The following is a 20,978-nucleotide window of genomic DNA, read 5'->3' as shown; positions in this document are numbered from 1 at the left end:
TCAGTTGTTGCCAAACTTGTTTCTGCAGGCGCACAGAACAATGACATTACTGCTGGAAACAGATTAATAGCATCCTTTTCCAAATTTTCATGGACAAAGGACACATATATGAATTTGATCAACTTTAAAGTGTGTGTTTTGTTTTTATTTTTAAGATTTTATTGGAGACAGAGCGAGAGAGCGAGAGTGAGAGAGAGAGAGAGAGAAGGCGCAGGGCAGAGAGAGAGAGAAGCAGGCTCCCCGCTGAGGGCAGAGCCCTTACACAGGACTTTAGCCCAAACACAGGACTTTAGCCCAAGGCAAACGCTTAACTGACCGAGCCACCCAGCCATCCCAAAGTGTGTATATTTTAAACTACAACCTTCTCTTTAAATCCTTGGCTATGAAATGAAAAAGTTTAGCAACAGATTTTCATAGTTGAGCTTTTAAAATCCGTGGACTTGCATGCTTTTGAATATTTTATATTGCAAGCCATATGTCCCCCCCCCCCCACCAAACAGGATAAGAAAATCCAGAAACAGAATTATACGTACAGAGAAACTTGATATAGGGGAGAGATGACGTTACAAGTTTAAGTAGGTAAAAGTATAGTACCACTGCAAGGATAACTGGTCATCGCATGGGATGAAAACAGGATTCTTGTTGGCTCTCAACTTTTCATAGCTGCCCAGAAACAACGGTCACAATTTCTCCCATGTACATGCCATATTGACTCTCAATTTCATTCTTGCTTCAGTTCCCTTATGGTATGGAGCACAAAAAAGTTCCCGCTTCTTAACCCCTATTCCAGTGTGATGCTCCCCATCCATTAGAGGTGAAATAAGGTTTACTTAGGGTTCCTTGCTGACGAAACATCGTTCTGCTGTGGAAAAACTGGGAGTATACAGAAGTATGAATGTATACCCACCACTCAAGAATTTCTAATTTCCTAACATCCGATCGTTATGTGGTAACTGTATATACACATCTTTTTTCTTTAAAAATCAGTGTCATTCATTGGACACGTAGGTTGTTTATATTAATGTTTCGAGAGACATCTTAGTGCATAGATCTTCATCGAAGTGTCTCCCTTCGCAAGCGCGCGAAATCGGCGTCGCTGAGTGGCAGGGAATCGCAGCGGGTCAGGGACAGGGAACAGAGAGCCAGGGCCAGGAGAAGAACCAAGGCCGGGAAATGGAAATCGAAACCCTACCCCCGCGGTCAGCGGCGCCCGGCTAGACGCCTAGAGCGCAGCACTGCCCGCGCATGCGCCAGGCCCTGTGTCCGCGCCACCAGGCCAGGGCGGCTACTGCGCAGGCACCAGGCTAGGAGACCGGAAGCGGAAGGCCTGTCGCTTCCAGTGGACTGCTCAGTGAGCGGTAGCCATGCGAGTGTTGGAGGAGCCGGGGTCTCAGCCCACAGCGACCCCGTGCGGGTGCGTGAAGCCAGCTCTGGAAACAGGTAACTTCTGAGAGACCCGCGGTTCCGCACCCAAAAGAGGCCTAGGTGTAGGCCTTTGACCTGACTGTAGAGAGGAACGTAAAATGCGAGAACTTGAACCCAAGTGCGTTATTCTACTTATTGCGAAGTTACGGATCACGTGCACTAGCGACCACGTGATTTTGCTGTGGCCAGCGGAATGATGTCATCTCCTGGTCTGTTCTTGGTAGCTGCGGTTGGGTTGGTCTTGGCACGGTGGCTGGAACGGCCACGTGCAGTGTAACAGCGTTTCTCGCAGAGTGCTTGGTCGTGTAGGAAAGAGAGGATGTGAACGCTCGTGTTATGCGAGTTAGGAATTAATAAATACCCCAGGAGAGATGCATTCTGTGTTGTAGGAAGTGAGGCGGGAGATGGGAAGTTCTGGGGCAAAAGGGAGAGACAGGAAATCTTTTTAAACTGGGTCTAGAAAGATGGGCATGAGTTTATTTTCACCTCATTGTATAGAGCGGAATATTAATTTTAGAAATTAGAAGAAGCAAATGGAAGAAAATTAAAGTCCGCCATCACCCAGAGAAAACCACTGTTAATATTCTGGTATCTACCTTCCATACTTGTTTCCGTGCATGCACGCAAGAAAAATGAATTACGTGACCCTACTGTTTTATAACTTCTTTCTAAAACTTAAGTTTCATATAAATCTATGGCTATTAATAGTTTTAAGGGATTGCACATTATTTTGCTTTAGAGGTGTGTTCTAACTAAGCAGGTCCCTGTTGTTGGGCATTTAGGTTACTGCCAGTTTTCATTGTTGTGAAGAAAATTCTTTTTTTCCCAAGTTTTTTTATTTTTATTTTATTTATTTCCCGAGAGATAGTGAGAGTACAAGCAAGGGGAGTGGCAGGCAGAGGGAGAAGCAGGTTTCCCACTGAGCAAGAAGCCCTATGCAGGACTCAATCCCAGGACGCTGGGATCATGACCTGAGCTGAAGGCAGACGCTCAACCAGACTGAGCCACCCAGGCATCCCTGTGAAGAAGATTCTTAAGACTAAAATGTTTGTGCATGTTATAAATGTTTAACTTAGATTAAATTCACTGGAAGTACTGTTATATGGTCAGAGGTTGTGTTCATTAAGAAAAAAAATTGTTGCACAGTGCCAGATTACAGGCCTAATATTTTGATAGGCAGGAAGGAGCAGGGCTCAGAGGTCTACATAGCACCAGATTGGGGAGCTGTAAGTTTGAAATACTGGATGGAACAAGGAGGTTGATTGGACTCAGATTGTAGAGAACCTTGAATATCAGGTTAAGAAATATAACGTCTGCTAACAATGAGAAATATGGAAAATTTAGTTAGATGGTAGCGTAAAATTAAGGAACGAAGAGTCTGGAGTATTGGTGTAGTGTATTTTAACAAGGGGAGGGACCTGTGCTGGGGACATGAATTATAACAAGGGTAATTTAACAGTCCAGGCAGGAGGGTCAAAAGGACCTGAACTTTCAGTCAGCACTAAGACATACAGATAACCTTTGTGTACAAAAACTCTGCATTAATAACTTGGTTTTTCTCTTATTACACAGTTAGTACAATTGTAGTATTGTTAAATTGAGGGAAAAGCCTTAAGTAGGAGCTTGGAAAACCACTCTTTGTGTGGTACTAGGTGCTTTACATATTTTTCCCATGATATTGAAATATATTGTGAGATTCTCCTCAACCAACTGTTAATTCCACTGTGATAAGAGTTCGTTCTTTCTTTCTTTCTTTCTTTCTTTCTTTCTTTCTTTTTTAAAGATTTTATTTATTTATTCGACAGAGATAGAGACAGCCAGCGAGAGAGGGAACACAAGCAGGGGGAGTGGGAGAGGAAGAAGCAGGCTCATAGCAGAGGAGCCTGATGTGGGGCTCGATCCCATAACGCCGGGATCACGCCCTGAGCCGAAGGCAGACGCTTAACCGCTGTGCCACCCAGGCGCCCCTCTTTCTTTCTTTCTTTCTTTCTTTCTTTCTTTCTTTCTTTCTTTCTTTCTTTCTTTCTTTCTTTCTTTCAAGATTTTATTTGAGAGAGAGAGAGAGCAGGATCAGGGGAGCAGAGGGAGAGGGAGAAGCAGGCTGCCTGCCAAGCAGGGAGCCGGACGAAAGGCTCGATCCCCGGACTCTGCTTAACCAACTGAGCCACCCAGGCACCCAGAGTTCTTGTTTCGTTTACCCGAATTAGCTCAGTGTCTGGCAATTGCATACAGTTGGAGTGTTTGTTAAACAAATGAAAACAGGACACAGGGATCCCATCTTATTAGGTTAGGGGTCCTTTTTTGGCAATTTTTCTTTATGGCATTTTAATGAACACCAGAGAATTGTTTGGCCTCAGTTTCTTCATCTTTTAAGGTATTTACTCTCTTTATTCCACAGGAACATGGTTGAGGATAAACAAAAGAATGCCTGTAAACATATTTGGAAAAAAATTTAAAGTCATCAAAAATACACACAGTATGGGGCGCCTGGGTAGCACAGTCGCTAAGCCTCTGCCTTCGGCTCAGGTCATGATTCTGGGATTGAGTCAGGCTCCCTGCTCAGTGGGGAGTCTGCTTTTCCCTCTGCCTCTGTGTGCTCGTTCTCTCTCTCAAATAAATAAATCTTTTTAAAAAATTCACTGGAGGGGCACCTGGGTGGCTCAGTCGTTAAGTGTCTGCCTTTGGCTCAGGGCGTGATCCCGGTATTATGGGATCGAGCCCCACATCGGGCTCCTCTGCTGGGAGCCTGCTTCTTCCTCTCCCACTCCCCTGCTGTGTTCCCTCTCTTGCTGGCTGTCTCTCTGTCACATAAATAAATAAAATCTTTAAAAAAAAATACACACAGTATGGAGGGGTCTTAGCATTGTAATATTGAGAGAGAAAAAAGCAAGTCTGAGAAGATAACATGCAGCTTGATACCAGTTTTTATGGAGTTCAGAGACAAAATAAATGAAGTGTTATCTAGGCATGCATATGCATGTGATAAAATTATATTAAAGGAAGTGAGTGATAAAAATCCCATTGAGGCAACATTCTCTTTGGATTTCTTTTGATTAGCAAAAACAGGTACTGATGTAGGTCTTTTGCAAATGCGCAGTAGCTTAGCGCAAACTTGAAAAGCATGAGGATGTCTGTATACACCCTCTGTCTCTTTATCTTTCATTATTCTTTGCCTTATCTTTCACGCTCCAGCCAGTCGAAATAGCTTGTTCCCTGCATGTGCTATGACACTTCTCATTTAACTTTGTGCATGTTATTCCCTCTATTTTATCTAAAAAATTTTTTAAAAAGAATTCATTTATTCTTTAGAGAGAGAGCACGCGTGTATACAAGTGTGAGCAGGGGGAGGGGCAGAGGGACAGGGAGAGAATCTCAAGCAGACTCCATGCTTGGCACAGAGCCCAGCTTGGGGCTCTATCTCACAACCCTGAGATCATGACCTGAACAGAAAGCAAGAGTTGAGACGCTTAACTGACTGAGCCACCCAGGTGCCCCAGTTCCCTCTATTTTAAATAACCTTTTAGCCCTGACCAAAGTCTCATACCTTAGTAATGGTAACATAGAATTTGAATTATGGTCATAGTAGAACTTCTGAGAATGCCCCCTGTCTTTCTTAGACCTGACCTCTTTCTGGCTATCTAAAGGGATATAATAATGTGTGTGTAGTGATGAGGATATTTATATGTATTCATGATATATGAATCATTTTTAATAGTTGCATAACACTTGGTAGATGTTAAAACTATGAAATCAGTGCATTAAAGAAAACATGTTTTCCTAAGTCTTTATTTGACATTTTGACTAATGATTTCTTACCTAATTTTCTTCTGTAGGGAATCTTTTAACTGAGCCAATTGGCTACTTGGAATCCTGTTTCTCAGCCAAGAATGGAACTCCAAGGCAGCCATCTATTTGTAGCCATTCGCGGGCTTGCTTGAGAATTAGAAAGAGCATCTTTAATAATCCTGAACATTCCTTAATGGGCTTAGAACAGTTTTCTCATGTTTGGTAAGTTGTTTTATAGTTAGAAATGGTTGTTTGGGTCAGAATTTGCCCTCGAGTAAAGTACTCCAGTTGAAGGCAACCTTGGAGTCTGCCATCCAGACCACATTTACTTATTGCATGGGATTCCTGTACCATATTCACACACGTGACTGTATGCATAACTTGGGCACCTCATGGAAGCTTGGGATCCACGGACAGTGCACGTTCCATTTGCAGTTGGTTCTGATTGTGATGAATGCCTTCTGCTGAGCTGAAATCTATAGACCTTGATTCTGCTGGTGGGTCATTATTCTGTCTTCTGGACCAGGGGTCAGCAAGCTACAGCCTGTGGACCAAATCCATCTACTTCCCATCTTTGTAAATAAGTTTATGGGAACACAGCCACTCCTATTCGTTTATGTATTTTGTGTGGCTGCTTTTGTGGAACAGTGGCAGAGTTGAGCAGTTACAACAGAGACTGGTTGACCTGCAAACCCTCAAATATTTACTGTATGACCCTTTACAGAAGAAGTTTGCAGACTCTGCTTTAGACCCATGAATAATTAAATCTGTTCTTCCTAAGAGGCAAAAAGACTTCAGAAATCTGGATACTCTAAATAAAGTGTTACCTATATTAGCACCTGTGTTATACTAGTGTTACTGTCACTTGGAATTCTGTCTCTGTCCATTCTTCTTCACTCCAACATCACCAGTATGACTCGGTCTAATTTTACTGGCGAAAACCTATAATTAAGTATTTATTCTGAAATAGCTTATGTTTTTGTTAATTTGGAGATGTGGGTAGAATAAAAACAACATGTGTCTGACTGAGTTTGTATGACTGTGGTTGAATTAATTAAATTTAAAACATTGCTGAAATAAAAAAAAAAACAAAACCAAAAAACGGGTCCAGATCTATGTAAAGAGACTTTTTTGTATCCCTTCTATTCTTCTTCTCTGTCATCCTCACCCCCTTACACTCTTCAGAGATTTTTATTGTTAATAGCTTGGTGTATATCCTACCAGGCCTTTTCTTTTTCTTTTTTAATACACACAGAAGCATAAACATACACATTGGGAGTACGTATTTGTTTTAAACAATGGAATATGTTTTCTTCATTTAACAGTGTATCTCATGACAGTACATACAAATTTATCCTTTTTGCTTTAATGGCTGTCTTCCGTTGTAAAATATAGATATACCATGATTTGACTACTCTCTTGTTAATGGATAGTTACTTTGCTATTACAGTAAAGCAAACCTGCTTAGACACAGTTCTTGGCACTTGTGTATTTTTACAAATAGATATCAGAAATGGTTATATTGAGCTTGAGGGTGTGCATATTTATAATTTTGGAGCGCTACTGTCAAATTGTGCTCTAAAAAGCTTAATTTATATATTGAAAGTGTATGAAAATGACCTTTTCCCTACATTCTTGCTAACACTATATGTTACAGTTTTTCTACTTTTTTGTCTGACAGGGAAAAGCAATATATTTTTAAAAGATTTTATTTATTTACTTTTTTGAGAGAGAGAGAGTGAGCATGTACACGCATATGGAGAGGGGCAGAGGGAGAGAATCCCAAGCGGGGATTGATCTCCTCACCCTGAGATCATGACCCAAGCTGAAATCAAGAGTCAGATGCTCAACCGACAGAGCCACCCAGGTGCCCCGAGAAAAACAGTATTTTATTTTTCAGTTAAATTTCTTAATTATTAGTGAGGTTCAACATCTTTTCATTTGGTTGCTGCTATTTCTTATTCTTTTGTGAATTGTCTATTCATGTTCTTTACTTCATTTCTTAGCTCGAGCTGCCCTTTACTTTGTGATTTGTAGGAAAAGTTTATAAACCACAGATATTAACCCATTGTCCATTGTACATGTAGCAAACATTTTCTCCTGGGATGACATTGTGTAGTCATCAATTGATGATTTAATGAGTTCAGATCTGTTATTGTTTCTCTTCATGGCTTCTTGCTTTTATGTCACATTTAGGAAGACTCAGTCAAGTTATTTAACATTTCTGAGCCTGGATTTCCTCATTCTTAAAATGGAGGGTAAATTACAAATCTTAGGCTTGTTAAGAGAGTTAAATGAGTATAAAAATGTCTAGCAGACTGCCTGGCAAATAGCAGGCACTTACTTCGTAAGTATTGCTTATTCAGGCACTTGACAAACATTTGTAAAGTTCCTATCAGGTGCGAGTAATTGTGTTAGGGGCAAAGGATATAGAGATAAGACTCTGGCTTCCTTCAAGGAATGAGAATGGCATTATTTTTTTCCTCACTGATAACATCGTAATACCATTAAAAGCATTCTTTCAGTTTTAATTTGTGGGATTAAAGATTAAAGTTTTTTTCCCCCATCAAATCGTTATGACAAATTGACTAGTGTTCTTTTCTTACTTGGTGTTTTGGTTTATTTTCAATAGGGTTTTGTTTGTTTTTCACAAAAACGGTCATTTGAGCTGTAAGGCAAAAGTGCAGCCTCCTAGGCTGAATGGCGCAAAGACTGGAGTTTTCTCCACAAGGAGCCCACATCGTCCCAATGCAATAGGACTGACCCTGGCCAAGCTGGAAAAGGTGGAAGGTAACAAATTTCATTTCTACTTTTATCTTTTTTTCCTTATCTAAAAGAAGTCTTATAAAACCAACATAGTATGTACTGGCTCTTATTCAGACGAGTACCAATGGTGTTAACCCTTAAGAACTACCAGGCATGGAAGAACCTGAAATGACTAAAAGAATGTTACCTTTTGAAATCAGCTCTCATAGGATGCTCAGAGTTTAATTATATCATCACATATATTAGAAACTGTTACATTATGTAAAAATAATGTACAATTTCATAATCATTAAATTAGTAATCAAATTGTCTCTGACTTGGAATACAGTAAATACAAAATTATTCAAAAATAATTGGACACTTTCAGAATTAACACACAGTAACTGGTTGTATTTAACCGGTAAACACATAGGGTGGTGGTGTATTATTTCTTCCTTGCGCCTTTGAGGAAATGAACTTGCACTGCAGCTGTTAACTCTGATGTGTGGCAGAGGGTCTGTGATGACTCTCACTATAATAACATTCAAACACCTGTCAGATTGTGGAAGTACCTGTATTGAATACCAGGTTAGTTTTAATGTGTGTTCAGATATAGCCTGGTTACTGAGCCATACATTCTTTGGAAGCGTGCCATTCTTTTTTTTTTAAGTATAATTGACTTATTAATTTCAAGTGTACAGTATGATTCAATATTTATATACATTGCAAAATGATCACAAGAAGTCTAGATATCATTTGTCACCATATAGTTAAAATTTTTTCTACTTATGGCATGAACTTTCAAGATCTACTCTCAACAACTTTCAAATATACAATACAGTATTATTGACTGTAAATCACTGTGCTGTACATTACATCCCCATGACTTGCTTATTTTATAATTGGGAGCTTGTACCTCTTGATCCCCTTCACCCATTTCATGTATCTCCCTACTCTGTTTCCTCTGGCAACCACTGATGTGTTCTCTATATCTTTGAGTTTTGGTTTGTTTGTTTGCTTATTTTGTTTGTTAGTAAAGCATCCTGTTCTTGAATCACTCTGACCTAAAAAGCACGTTTGTTGGAGAGGCAGAAGACTGGGAGTCAGGAGACAATTCCAGGCTTTAGCTTGCTTTGTAAAGTGAATGAAGAAGTAGGACCTGTCCTCTCGGACTCCATAGCATTTTTTTTTTTTTTTAGGATCTTATGAGACAAAAGCTCTAAGAGTACTTTTTAGGCTACTTAGTGCTAAATAGGTAAGACCAGTTATTATTTTTTTTTTTTTTTTGCCAGAACTTGAACTCCCTACCCTGGGTTGTATTCAGCCCAGCCTTGAGTAGGTTTTCCAGGAAAATTCTGTAGCCACTCCAACCTGAGCTTTATTAATTTGTGATGGCCAACCAGCTTGGGTAACAGTACTGAATATTTTATGATCATTTGTACAACCCACACATATTTTCTGAGCACTATATATATGCCAGACATTGTTCTAGGTGCTGAGGGTATAGTGGTAAACAAATTAGATAAAAATCCCTGCATTGAAGAAGAACTTAAATTCTAATGGGAGAGATCAAATTAGAAATGTAAAAGGCAAACACAATAACACTATAGATATTCTTAACAAGTGTTATGGTGACTACTAGTGTTTGGTGCTTTACAGTTTATAAAGAGTGTTTGTGTACATTATCTCTCAGTGGCTGTTTGGGTTTGATAAGGTGGCAGTCCTCCTTTTATGAATGAGGGAGCTGAGGCTCTTTGATGTTTGATAATTTACTTAATAGCATCCAGCCAGGTGGTTGTATAACTCTAAATCCCATGAACTTGTACATATGCTACAATGCTTTCTTTCTTCTGCAGACGTAGTTATACATATCCATTAGTTAGGAAGTCCAAAGTCATTATTCCAAAGTTCCAGGCTCATTCACAGCATGTTTTAGAAATCAGTCTTGATTTTCTTAAAAGGAGACAGAATGAAATGTGATCACATGCAATTTTTTGATTCTCATCAAAAAGTTGGGCCAGTTTCCCAAGAATCAAGTTAGTAGACTGCACCAGTAGCAGGAACTGGACATGCAGCTGTATAAGTGAGACAAAAGACCTGTCCTTGATATTTGTCAGTGGTGACTTGTGTTCTGCTTAATTATTTCAGTGTTGATGGATGTGTTAGGTTTCCATTGCTGTGTAACGAATTACCACACATGTCCTCAGTTTATTTTTTTATTTTTATTTTTCTTAAAGACTATATTTACTTGAGAGAGAAAATGAGAGACAGAGCATGAGTGGAAGGGGAGGGGCAAAGGGAGAGAGAGAAGCAGACTCCCCACTGAGCAGGGAGCCTGATGCGGGGCTCGATCCCAGGACCCTGGGATCATGACCTGAGCAAAAGGCAGATGCTTAACTGACTGAGCCATCCAATTGCCCCTACTTAATCAGTTTAAACAATACACATTTATTATCTCTGAAATATTATTATGTTTCATAGTAATTAGTTTAGAGATATGGGAACAGCTTAGCTAGTCGTCTGCTTAGGATCTTACCAGGCTGCGAATAAAGTGTCACCTGGGATGAGTTCTTTTACGGTGGCTCAACTGTGGAAGAGTTTGCTTCCAGGCTCCCTCAGATTGTTGGTAGAATTCATGTCCTTGTAGTTGTGGGACTGAGAGCCACAATTGCTTGCTGGTTGTTGGCTGGTGGCTGCCCTCAGCTCCTAGAGGCTCCTGCAGTGCCTTGCCACATGGGCTTTCCCAGTGTGGTTGCTTATTTCATCAAGCCCACAAGGAGAATATGGAGAATATCTCGAGTGAATATGCCTACTGGCACAGGAGTCTTAGATAATGTAACATAGTCCCTGGAGTGATATCAAGTTACACTCAAAAGATGGGGATTATCCAAGGGTGTGAACACCAGAAGGTGGGCATTCTGGGGGCCACCTTAGTGTCTGTTTGCCACAGTGAAAATCCTCATCGATCCCACAGAGGTATATTGAGGACTCTGATGTGCCTGAAACAGAGTTAAAAGCCCCAGTGATGCAAAGATGAGTCAGTGCTCAAGGGCCTACTTACTCACTGTCTAGGGAGGAGAGACTAACTTGGTCATTGCCAGACCATGTGAAAAGGGCTGTAGTAGAGGTTCGTATGTAGGTTTCTCTGTGGAACCCAGAGGAAAGAGCGCTTATGTGTGGAAGATCCAGAAAGGCTCTGTAGAAGAGGTATTATAGAAGAGCCTTAAAGAGCACATAGAAGTTTGACAGGTGAAGAAGAGGATGGGTTTCCAAGTAGAATGAAAAGAGTGTGCTGGCACCAGGTATAAGAGAGCCTGGTGTGTAAGAGAATTGTGAGTAAGCTTGGTGAGGCATAAACAGATGGTGTTAGTTCTTAGTTGTTTGCACTGTTCTTCATTGTTACGATTTCTAAGAGGATGTGTTTTTCACATTATAGGTGGAGCTATATACCTTTCTGGAATTGACATGATTCATGGCACACCTGTCCTGGACATAAAGCCCTACATAGCTGAGTATGACTCGCCACAAAATTCGATCGAGCCTCTACAGGATTTTAATTTACAGAATAACCAATATAACCCCCCAAACACATCCCAGGCTAATGGCAAGACTGACAGCTGTGACCAGCGACAGCTCTCCAGGTGTGATAAACCACAAGCCTGTAGTCACACTAAGGAGAAACCTAAATGTCCTGAAGACAGAACTTCAGGAGAAAACTACATGAAACATGATAATTCAAAAATCCAGCAAAAGTCCCCTCAGCACAGGGAGACAGCAGCAGATTTGGGTTTAGAATCAAGAAGTGATCAGAGTCTGAGTGTGGCAGAAGAACAAATTGGCCCGTGTTGCCTTGAGAAGAGCATTTCAGAGGAAGATACAGAAAAGAGGCTAACAGTGACCGCACAAGGAAGTAGTGCAGAGATGCAGCCCGTGGCTCCTCTCTGCCCTTCCAGGATGGCTGATGCAGCCCGCCACAGCGTGGTCCCTGCCTGGGTGCGAGAGGCCCCTGTGGCCACCTTGGAAGTCCGCTTCACTCCTCACGCAGAGACGGATCTCAAGCGTCTCAGTTCAGAAGGTGAACCAGGTACTTTCTGTCTCTTAGTTCGGAATGAGAGCTTTAGCTAAATTTGGTATTTCTGAGGGCAGTTATATAGGGGATTTGTCAGTATGACTGGTGGTACGAAATGTCGGCGTATAAAATTCCATTTGGGCAAAAGCACCATCTGACGACGCACTCTGTTCAGCACAGTGAGTCGCAGACACCCAGTAAAGTAGCTGCTGCCTACGAGGTGGCTTATGATTTAGGGCCTCTTGTCAGTCTGTTACAGTAGTTCCTGGAGTTTTCAAACAGCATTCAGAAGCTAAATTGTGCTCGTGCTATACTTGGGTTAAGTTTTTTCATCTGTTTTACTATCTGACTAGAGAAGTATCCCGTCTTACTCTATCAGGTGGCTGATAGCTCTCCGCATGGCACAGAGCCCGGAGTAAAAGGGAAGAGTCTCTTAACACAGTAATTGTTGCCCTGAAAAGTCCTAGCCCTGGAGACATGCTCTTCACTGTAGAAGAGAGACCACAGGGCTTTTACTTGGAGCTTGTTTACTTTAACACATGGTTTTTAACAGACACTGTAACCCTGTTTCCTCAGCTCATAGCAGATTCAAAGCAGCAGTCTAGAATGAAGGAAGGGGCCATGACAAGGTGGCTGCAGCGAATTCAGTAAGAAGTAGCCATTAGTCGCCAAGGATATGTCTGATTTCATCTGCCACTCCATGGTGTGTTTCTCATCCTTTCCAAAGGCTTTATGTTTAAAGAAAGCATTTTATTTTTTCATTTTTTTATTATTATTTTTTAAAATATCAACCCTATTTGTTTATTTTATTTATTTGACAGAGAGAGAGAGACAGCAAGAGAGAGAACACAAGCAGGGGAAGTGGGAGAGGGAGAAGCAGGCCTCCCCCACTGAGCAGGGAGCCCGATGATGCGGGCTCGATCCCAGCACCCTGGGGTCACAACCCCAGCTGAAGGCAGACTCTTTTTTTTTTTTTTTATTAATAATGATTTTTTATTATATTATGTTAGTCACCATACAGTACATCCCCGGTTTTCGATGTAAGGCTCGATGATTCATTAGTTGTGTATAACACCCAGTGCACCATGCAATATGTGCCCTCCTTACTACCCATCACCGGTCTATCCCATTCCCCCACCCCCCTCCCCTCTGTAGCCCTCAGTTTGTTTCTCATAGTCCATAGTCTCTCATGTTTCATTCCCCCTTCTGATTACCCCCCCTTTCTTTATCCCTTTCTTCCCCTACTGATCATTCTAGTTCTTATGTTCCATAGATGAGAGAAATCATATGATAGTTGTCTTTCTCTGCTTGACTTATTTCACTAAGCATTATCTCCTCCAGTGCCGTCCATGTTGTAGCAAATGTTGAGTGAAGGCAGACTCTTAACGTCTGAGCAACCCAGGCTCCACAAAAGAAAGCATTTGATTTTTAAATTGACCTCTTTATTTAAAAAGTTTTGTTTATGAAAGTTGTTTTATCATTGTATACAGTTGATGGGAGGAGGAAGGTCCGTTTTAAAAGGATTTTGTGATAGAACAAAGAAAGCAGTGCTGCCTAGAAGATACTTTTAATTTATACTTACCCTTTGGCCTGCAGTTATCAGTGAATGCTTCCTACTTTGGAAAGTTTTATCTTTTTCGAACTGTAGTGCTGTGTGTCTGAGAGGTTATAATGTGCCTTGTTGATTTGAAAAAATCGTTAAAAAGAGAAATTATGAAATGTAACTATAAAACAGGGACTGATTTAGAGCAGCAGAATTTGGAGTTAATACGGAAGTAAGAAATTACCTCAGATGGTTTAGAGTCTAGAAAAGATAAAAGATACTGAAATGGTAGCGTGTTGGTGGTAGGGGTGGGGGAATTGGCGCTGGAATGGAGTGCTTGTGGGCACATGAAGGGAAGAAGGATTATGACTTGGGGAGCAGGAAGGAAATCTGGGAAGGCTTGCTGGAGGAAAAAGTACTTGAGCTGAGCCTAGAAGAATAAGAAGGCAGAGAAGTGAGGGAAGGGCACCTAGGCCAAATGAACAGCCAGGCAAAGGCCTGGAGCTTTGACCACTTACACTGTTTTACTAAAGAGTGCGATGCTTTCGGAATTCCTCTTTTCTGAGGTGCCTTGCAGTCATCATGAGCCATGCAGTAGAGGGATCTCAGCACTGCATGATTGGTCCTTGCTGGGGATTTTTTTTTTTTTTTTTTTTAGGGATTCCATGTGATCAGCACTTGAATTGGTCCTTGGTTTTTGACCAAAGATTGAACTTCGTGGCTTTAGTTACAAACTTACTGGATATAGCCCAAGTGATTTTGGCTGTTTTCTAAAAATTGAATTTACTTTCAGAATAATAAAGATCCAGCGCCACTCCAGATGATATTTGGAACAAGAACAACATTGTTTAAAGCACATGCCTTCCTGGAAGGGTTTGGCCTTCGTTTGGATGGATGTTAGGTTATAGCTATTAAAAATTAAGTCACAGTTAATTTTTTATTTAAGTTTTGTATATACTGTATTTTTAAAAATTAAAATACATCCATGATGATATAAATGTAGGAAGTTTTGCCACTTAACAGGGTGTACATCTGTGTACCTGAAATCTGCACGTTGGTGGTTTAGGGTGGCCTGTTCCCTAGTCATGGTACTCAGTTTTCTCAGAGTATCTTTTTTACTTTTTTCAGAAGGACTCTCCCATGTCCTTGCTCCTTAGGGAATGTGGTGTTACTTTTAACTAGTGTTGTGACACCAGCTCTCCGAGACACAGTTCCTTGCCTACAGCTGGTGCTCTGGGTATATGTGGGTTTAGTCTTCTCTCTTGTGGCTTTCTGAGAATGCTGGGACTGTCACGCATTTCCCTGACCATGCCTCCATCCTGAGAAGAAAATGACAAGGAATCAAACTAAAGTCGACATTGAACATAGAAGATTTTGTTCAGCAAATGAAAATTTGGGTCACGCGTAAGTTTAATCTAATGGTAGTAAATACCACTTGAAAGTGACATTTTCCGTAACAACTGAATAGATTGCCAAACCCAGTTCATTTCAGGTGATAGTCAGGGAACCAACCAAACTCCACTCTGAAGTTCACTGTAATGAAATTTGACCTGCATGATTTTCAGCCTTAAGTTGTATTCTTCTTATTGCAGATGGCAGTCAGCCTTCATTTAAGTATTTTCAATCAGCAGAGGAAGCAAGGCATGCCATTGAGGCTATGCTGTCAGCCGACCCTCGGTCTGTGTATCGACGGAAGCTCTGCCAAGACCGCCTTTTCTACTTTACTGTAGATATAGCACACGTCACTTGCTGGTTTGGCGATGGCTTTGCAGAGGTTTTAAGGATCAAGCCAGCTTCCGAGCCTGTTCAGATGACTGACCCTGAGGAGTCCTTGGTGTCTCTGGGATCGTAAGTAGCCTCCGTCATGTGTTTAAAACAGCCTAATTGACTTTGGATGTGGCTGTTGCATTAACTGTACAAACTCATGATGTGCCTTCTTTGCAGAAAGAAGCAACACTTTCTCACTGCTTCGATTATGGTTGTGCAAAGTATTTATTTGAAAAACATTTTTAATAAACTGAGAGAAAATTTAGAGAAATTCCCATATGCTTTTCATTTGGTTAATATTGAAGAATCCAAAGGTGATGATATCTCAGTGCTTTCTGAAAGAAGCTGATTACTTTTGGCACTTGGTAAAACTGGGCAGAGGTCATTCCAGCAGGAATTTATGTAAGCTCAGGGGATCTGTTCAACAGTTCATATTGGTTTTCCTGTCAAGAAAAGCTTGACCTCTCTATTTCATTATAAATCAAACCAAGTTGGGGCACCCGGGTGGCTTAGTTGGTTAGGCATCTGCCTTCGGCTCAGGTCATGATCCCAGGGTCCTGGGATCGAGCCCCACATAGGGTTCTCTGCTCAGCGGAAAGTCTGCTTCTCCCTCTCCTTCTGCCTACTACTCCCCCTGCTTGTGCTCTTTCTCTCTCTCTCTCTCTTTCAAATAAATAAGTAAAACCTTTAAAAAAAATAAATCAGACTGAGTTAACAATGTCTTAGGAAACTAACAGATCAAAAACAAGTGGTTATAAAGATCTTTAGAGATTAACCCCCCTGCGTTTTATAGACTTTGTCATATGCATATATGTATATAGTATAGATATATTTAATCCTGATTCCAAAGTAGGGACTCTGATGTTTCTTTGGATGTCTTTGTATCAGAAATGAAAGTCAAAGAAAGTCCCAGAAGTCCAAGAAAATAACTTAATTACTGGTTTATTTCTTATTTGTTCTGTGAGTATTTACTGAAAACCTACTATGGGTTAGGTTTTGGTGATAAAATGAGATTAAAAACAAGATGCAGTTCTTGTCGTAAGTCATAGTTAGGGGAGAAGGAAAATATGAGCACATTATTGTGTTAGTTAGATAAATATAGTAATTAAGTCTGTGCATGGTTCCTATGTAGTACAGTGTGGGAAGCGGTTGTGAGAATGTATTGCCCATAGGTTATTTTGGTGATGTGATCTGAGATAACTGAAGATTTATGACCAGCATAACCAAATAAGACACTTGTCAACATGACAGGCTTTCCTAATCGCAATTGTAAATCTTAATAGCTGATTGATCACAGTTTTGAAATGAGCCCTGCTGCCTGTAGATACTTGCACAGAGTTATTTGTGGCTGATGACACTGCACTCTTGAACCAAACTGGATTGTCTTTGAGGTTACTTAGAACCTCTTGGGGAAATATCTTTAATTTGATTTTTAAAAGCTCTTTATTTTGAGATAATTATAGATTCACAGGAAGTTGCAAAAGTAGTGTAGAGTCTGTGTGTATCCTTCACCTAGCTTCTTCCTATGGTAACTTATATAAAGTGTAGCATAATGTTAAAACTAGGAAGTTGACATTGGTATGATCTACCTTTTATTTTGATTTTGATTTTCTCTTAAAATTATTTTGAGACTCTAAATCAGGGCTTGAAACACAAAATATTGATATTTAATATTGAAAAAAATAGTCTGAGGATGATACCAACTAGCCTTCTAGCAACAGGACTGTTTAGTTGTTTGGAGTTTTAACATACACTCTCAGGATTTTGGAACTAAAATCCTAAATGTAATCCAGTTTCGTTCTCTGCCCACTCACTAGTCATTGACGATCCTTCACCCCTGCCCTTTGTAGTTCCTTATGTATGATAGTGCTCATTATTAAAATATTCTTCCTTTCTATGAGATAAAATCTGTTCTCTGATAACTCCACCCTCCAGCAGGGCCACATAGCATAAGGCTGATGTGCTCCCATGCTAGCCTGTCAGATACTATTCCAGTTCCCTACCCCTCGGTCCTGTCTCTCTGCTGAGCCACCCCCATTTCCTTCAGCTGTTGCCCATTTAACATGGTGTTAAGCGTCTCCCCACCCCCAATCTTTGAATCTCCTGTGTGAGCTTTTGTCTCTACGCATGTATTTTCAGTGTCCCGTTGTGAGGAAATTTGGATCTCTAAGTCGTGAACTTCCATCCTTCAGAAGGAGAAATAGTCTGAAGTAAGTCTTATATTCCTTATCATTGTGAGAACTTTTCCAGAAGAAGAAAGGAACTCTGTACTGTGCATAAATGTTATCTACCTTAAATTTTAGCCTTTGCTTTTTGGTGCCAGTAGGGGGAGCCCTTGATAGCTGATTATTTTCACTAACTTGGAAATAAATTCCAGGAGTTCAAGCTGTTCAGGTAATTTTGGCTTTCAGCCCACTTACCCCAGCTTTTCAGAACAGTAACTTCCACAAGATGCTTCCACTGATGCTTGTCAATCACATATAGGAAGAGATTAGAGGATGAGTGCCATTTATTAAATTTTTAAATTGCAGCTTGGCTTAAGGGCTAGGATGGATTATTTCAGCAGGTGGAGGCTGTGCACAACCAGATAGACTCATTAGCCAAGCCCATGAGCATGTATCTACAAGGTATTCACTCAGTTTATGTATTTGTGACTTTTTTCTTTGGAAAGAAGAGAGTGGAGTTGAAGATGCCAATCAACCTCTTGTTGGTAGTTTTCTTTTTATGATAACTGTCCCAAAGAAGGTAGGTAAAGACTCAGTAAGAGTGAAATCTGTATCAGGTACTGAACTTCTGTCATGTGCTTGGCGCTGGGCTACAAGCTCTTCATACATTGATCAGAGCTTCAGTAACATGCTGAAGCTCACACAGCTGGTCAGCCGTGCATTGAGGATTTCAACCCCCCCAGTCTGGCCCCAGCGTTGGCTCCCTTCGTTGCGCGGCTCTGCTGTCTCCCCCACGCAGATGCAGATGCTCAGCAAACCATGCTGGTTTATTTGATGGTCAGCAGTTGCATGTGCTTAACAAGTGCAGGACACTTCAAGTGATGTTAATGGGAATCCAAGCACTAAGTAAAGAACGGGGGAAATACAAGTAGAAGTGCCTGTTCCTACCAGATCTCTGTGGAACCTCCTGGGAAGCAGAGTGGGAGATGCGGAGAATACGGAATTTGGCCTCAGAAACTTCAAGTGCTGTTTTCTGCTCTGCCTTGTATGTGACCTTGGGCAAGTCACTGCGCCCATCTCCAAATCCGTGCCCTTCCAGAGTTGTTACAAGGATAATACTTGGAAAGTACTTTCTAAACTCTTCAGTGGTCTGCAAACTAGATAATATTTTTATTGTGCCTGTCATCATTGACGTCCTTCCTCTGCCAGTGTGCTCTGGCCCCCCTGCCTGGATGAGCAGACTCAGGGGAACCAATGGGTGCTTGAAGTACAAGGTATGGATAGCCTCTCTTTTCTTTTTTTATTACAGAATTTTTTTTTTAAAGAACTTCTTTCAGCAAGATATAGGATGCTTTGCTAAGGGAAATATCACAGAGTGCCCCTGCCTTAAGGACCCAGTTGACATGAAGCCACATGATGCCCAGGGCAGCATCTTCCTTCCACCTGGCCTTCCCTTCTCAGATTGCACATATATCATGAACTGCCTTCCTTGCCTGTGTGTACAATCAGCAGGTCAACCCCTTTCTCATACATGATCTTCTTTAGTGCCCTACTTTTTGACCGTCTTTCCTGATTCAGCCCAGATGCTTCAGGAAAATCTCTGCATTTCTTTTATGAGAAGATAAGTGTTGTCATGCTATGAAATTATTCTCTATGACAGAAGAGGCAAGTCATAAGGGTTAAAGCTCAGTGAAATAGGACAAGGATTTTCTGTTATTGTTAAAATAAGGCTCCTAATATAGGTGTCACCAGATGACTCTCCAGCATCCTCTCTATTCTACTCTCTGCCCCTTCTCCACCTTTGTAGGTTACAGGAGGTACAGCTCACAGAGGAGTCAAGGTTTAGGTCCGTGCATGTGACTGTGAACAGGCACAAGAAGAGCCTTTTCAATGTCCACAGGAGATAAAAATTCAGTGATCCACTCTATTTTTTGATGAAGAGAGCCACTTACTTGTCCAGTGAACTCACACCACACTAGCCAGTCAAACTTGAATCAAGCTGTGTTTATGTTGTGCTGACAAAAAAGGTAGGATTGGAAGTAACAAGATGTTGCCTACCTCTGCTGCCTTGTAGATCACTTGAGAATTCTATTCAGATTCTTTACTAATTCATGCAAGTCAAGATATATAAAACTTTTCTATTCAGTGTTTTTATTTTATTTTTATTCAGTTTTTATTTTAAAAAATTACCCACATGCTAAGTACTGAAGAACTGCCTAATAGTTCTTCCATTGGTAGAGATGTTATGGTTTACAAAGCAATTTAAAATATATTATCTCGGGACGCCTGGGTGGTTCAGTCGGTTAAGCATCTGCCTTCCGCTCAGGTCATGATCCCAGGGTCCCAGCAGTGGAGTCCCTCATCCATCAGGCTCCTTGCTCAGGGGGAGTCTGCTTCAACCTCTGCCTGCTGCGTGCGCATGTGCTCTCTCTCTCTGACAAGTAAATGGATGAAATATTTTTAAAAAATAATAATACGATAAAATACATTATCGCTTTTGGTATCTTAGCAACCCATTGCTTCTGTGAGCTAAGCTTGGCACCTAACTGCTATTTAGAACAGGGGTCAGCAAGCTATAATCCGAAGGCCAAGTTTGGCCCACACTCTGTTTTTTTATAGCCTAAGAGCTAAGATTGGTTTTTACATTTTAGAAAGATTGTAATCAAAAACAAAAAACCAAGAGAAGAACGTGACAGAAACTGTGGCCTGCAGAGCTGAAAATACTTATTAGCTGGCCCTTTGTAGAAAAAAGTTTATTGATCCTGATTTAAAACATGATTCCTCTGAAAAGGTGTTTTGAGTTTGGAAAGGTTATTTACAAATTAAGTTTTTGGGTTATCACATGCTTCTAAAGAGGGACTATTTGTGTTTTTGGAAGGATCTAGTCATAGAGCCATGTGAAAAAACTTACAAATGACATAAATACTAAGGATGTGTTAAAACACCCTGGGGTGCCTGGGTGGCTCAGTCGTTAAGCGTCTGCCTTCGGCTCAGGGCGTGATCCCGGCGTTCTGGGATCGAGCCCCACATCAGGCTCCTCCGCTATGAGCCTGCTTCTTCCTCTCCCACTCCCCCTGCTTGTGTTCCCTCTCTCGCTGGCTGTCTCTCTCTGTCAAATGAATAAATAAAATCTTTAAAAAATAAATAAGTAAAACATCCTATTCATTTGTGAATGAGGTTATATATATCCATGTTTAGACACATGTAGAAAATTTCTGGAAGGATAAATAAAAATATGGTTAACAATGCTTGTCTCTGGGGACTCATTGAGGCAGGGAACTTTATTCTCTTCAGTATGCTGTGGATTTTTTCTTATCATGAACACACACTATTTTTATATGTGGAGCATAAGGAGAGTAAAAGGTCCTCCCTTAAGTTAGATTTATATATCTAAATACGTAACTATATGTCCTCTCCCCCCCCAAGTCTGGTAAGTAGAGTTAAGAAACATTCTTGCTTTTTTCTGGAGCATTACATG

At 40.9% G+C, this 20,978-nt stretch overlaps 1 protein-coding gene across 11 annotated transcripts; it reads left to right on the top strand.

The window, feature by feature from the left end:
• The first annotated feature begins 1,314 nt into the window (after positions 1 to 1,314).
• On the top strand, positions 1,315 to 20,645 carry TRMO (tRNA methyltransferase O). Of its 11 annotated transcripts, none has more exons than XR_007190959.2 (7): positions 1,325 to 1,440; positions 5,259 to 5,433; positions 7,844 to 8,001; positions 11,393 to 12,031; positions 15,161 to 15,416; positions 17,475 to 18,774; positions 19,308 to 20,645. XR_007190959.2 is itself a non-coding variant. In XM_048223326.2 (6 exons), exons 1-6 carry the CDS (start codon positions 1,365 to 1,367, stop codon positions 17,485 to 17,487), a joined length of 1,317 nt encoding a protein of 438 aa, XP_048079283.2. In that variant the 5' UTR covers positions 1,315 to 1,364; the 3' UTR covers positions 17,488 to 20,645. The 11 variants fall into 11 exon arrangements, 9 of the variants coding, with proteins under 9 accessions (XP_048079283.2, XP_026361952.2, XP_026361950.2 ...); XR_007190958.2 differs by having other exon boundaries at positions 11,393 to 12,040; XM_048223326.2 differs by having other exon boundaries at positions 1,315 to 1,440; positions 17,475 to 20,645.
• The last annotated feature ends 333 nt before the right edge of the window (positions 20,646 to 20,978 follow it).

The sequence above is a fragment of the Ursus arctos genome, unplaced genomic scaffold (assembly GCF_023065955.2).
Source record: "Ursus arctos isolate Adak ecotype North America unplaced genomic scaffold, UrsArc2.0 scaffold_18, whole genome shotgun sequence".
Classification (NCBI taxonomy): domain Eukaryota; kingdom Metazoa; phylum Chordata; class Mammalia; order Carnivora; family Ursidae; genus Ursus; species Ursus arctos.
This window is presented reverse-complemented; position numbering and strand designations above follow the sequence as displayed.

Coding starts and splice junctions, on each gene's coding strand:
- TRMO (XM_026506163.4), top strand. CDS start 1,365: ATGCGAGTGTTGGAGGAGCCGGGGTCTCAGCCCACAGCGACCCCGTGC. Junction 1,441..5,258: donor GAAGCCAGCTCTGGAAACAG/GTAACTTCTGAG, acceptor TTTCTTCTGTAG/GGAATCTTTTAACTGAGCCA. Junction 12,041..15,160: donor CAGTTCAGAAGGTGAACCAG/GTACTTTCTGTC, acceptor TTCTTATTGCAG/ATGGCAGTCAGCCTTCATTT.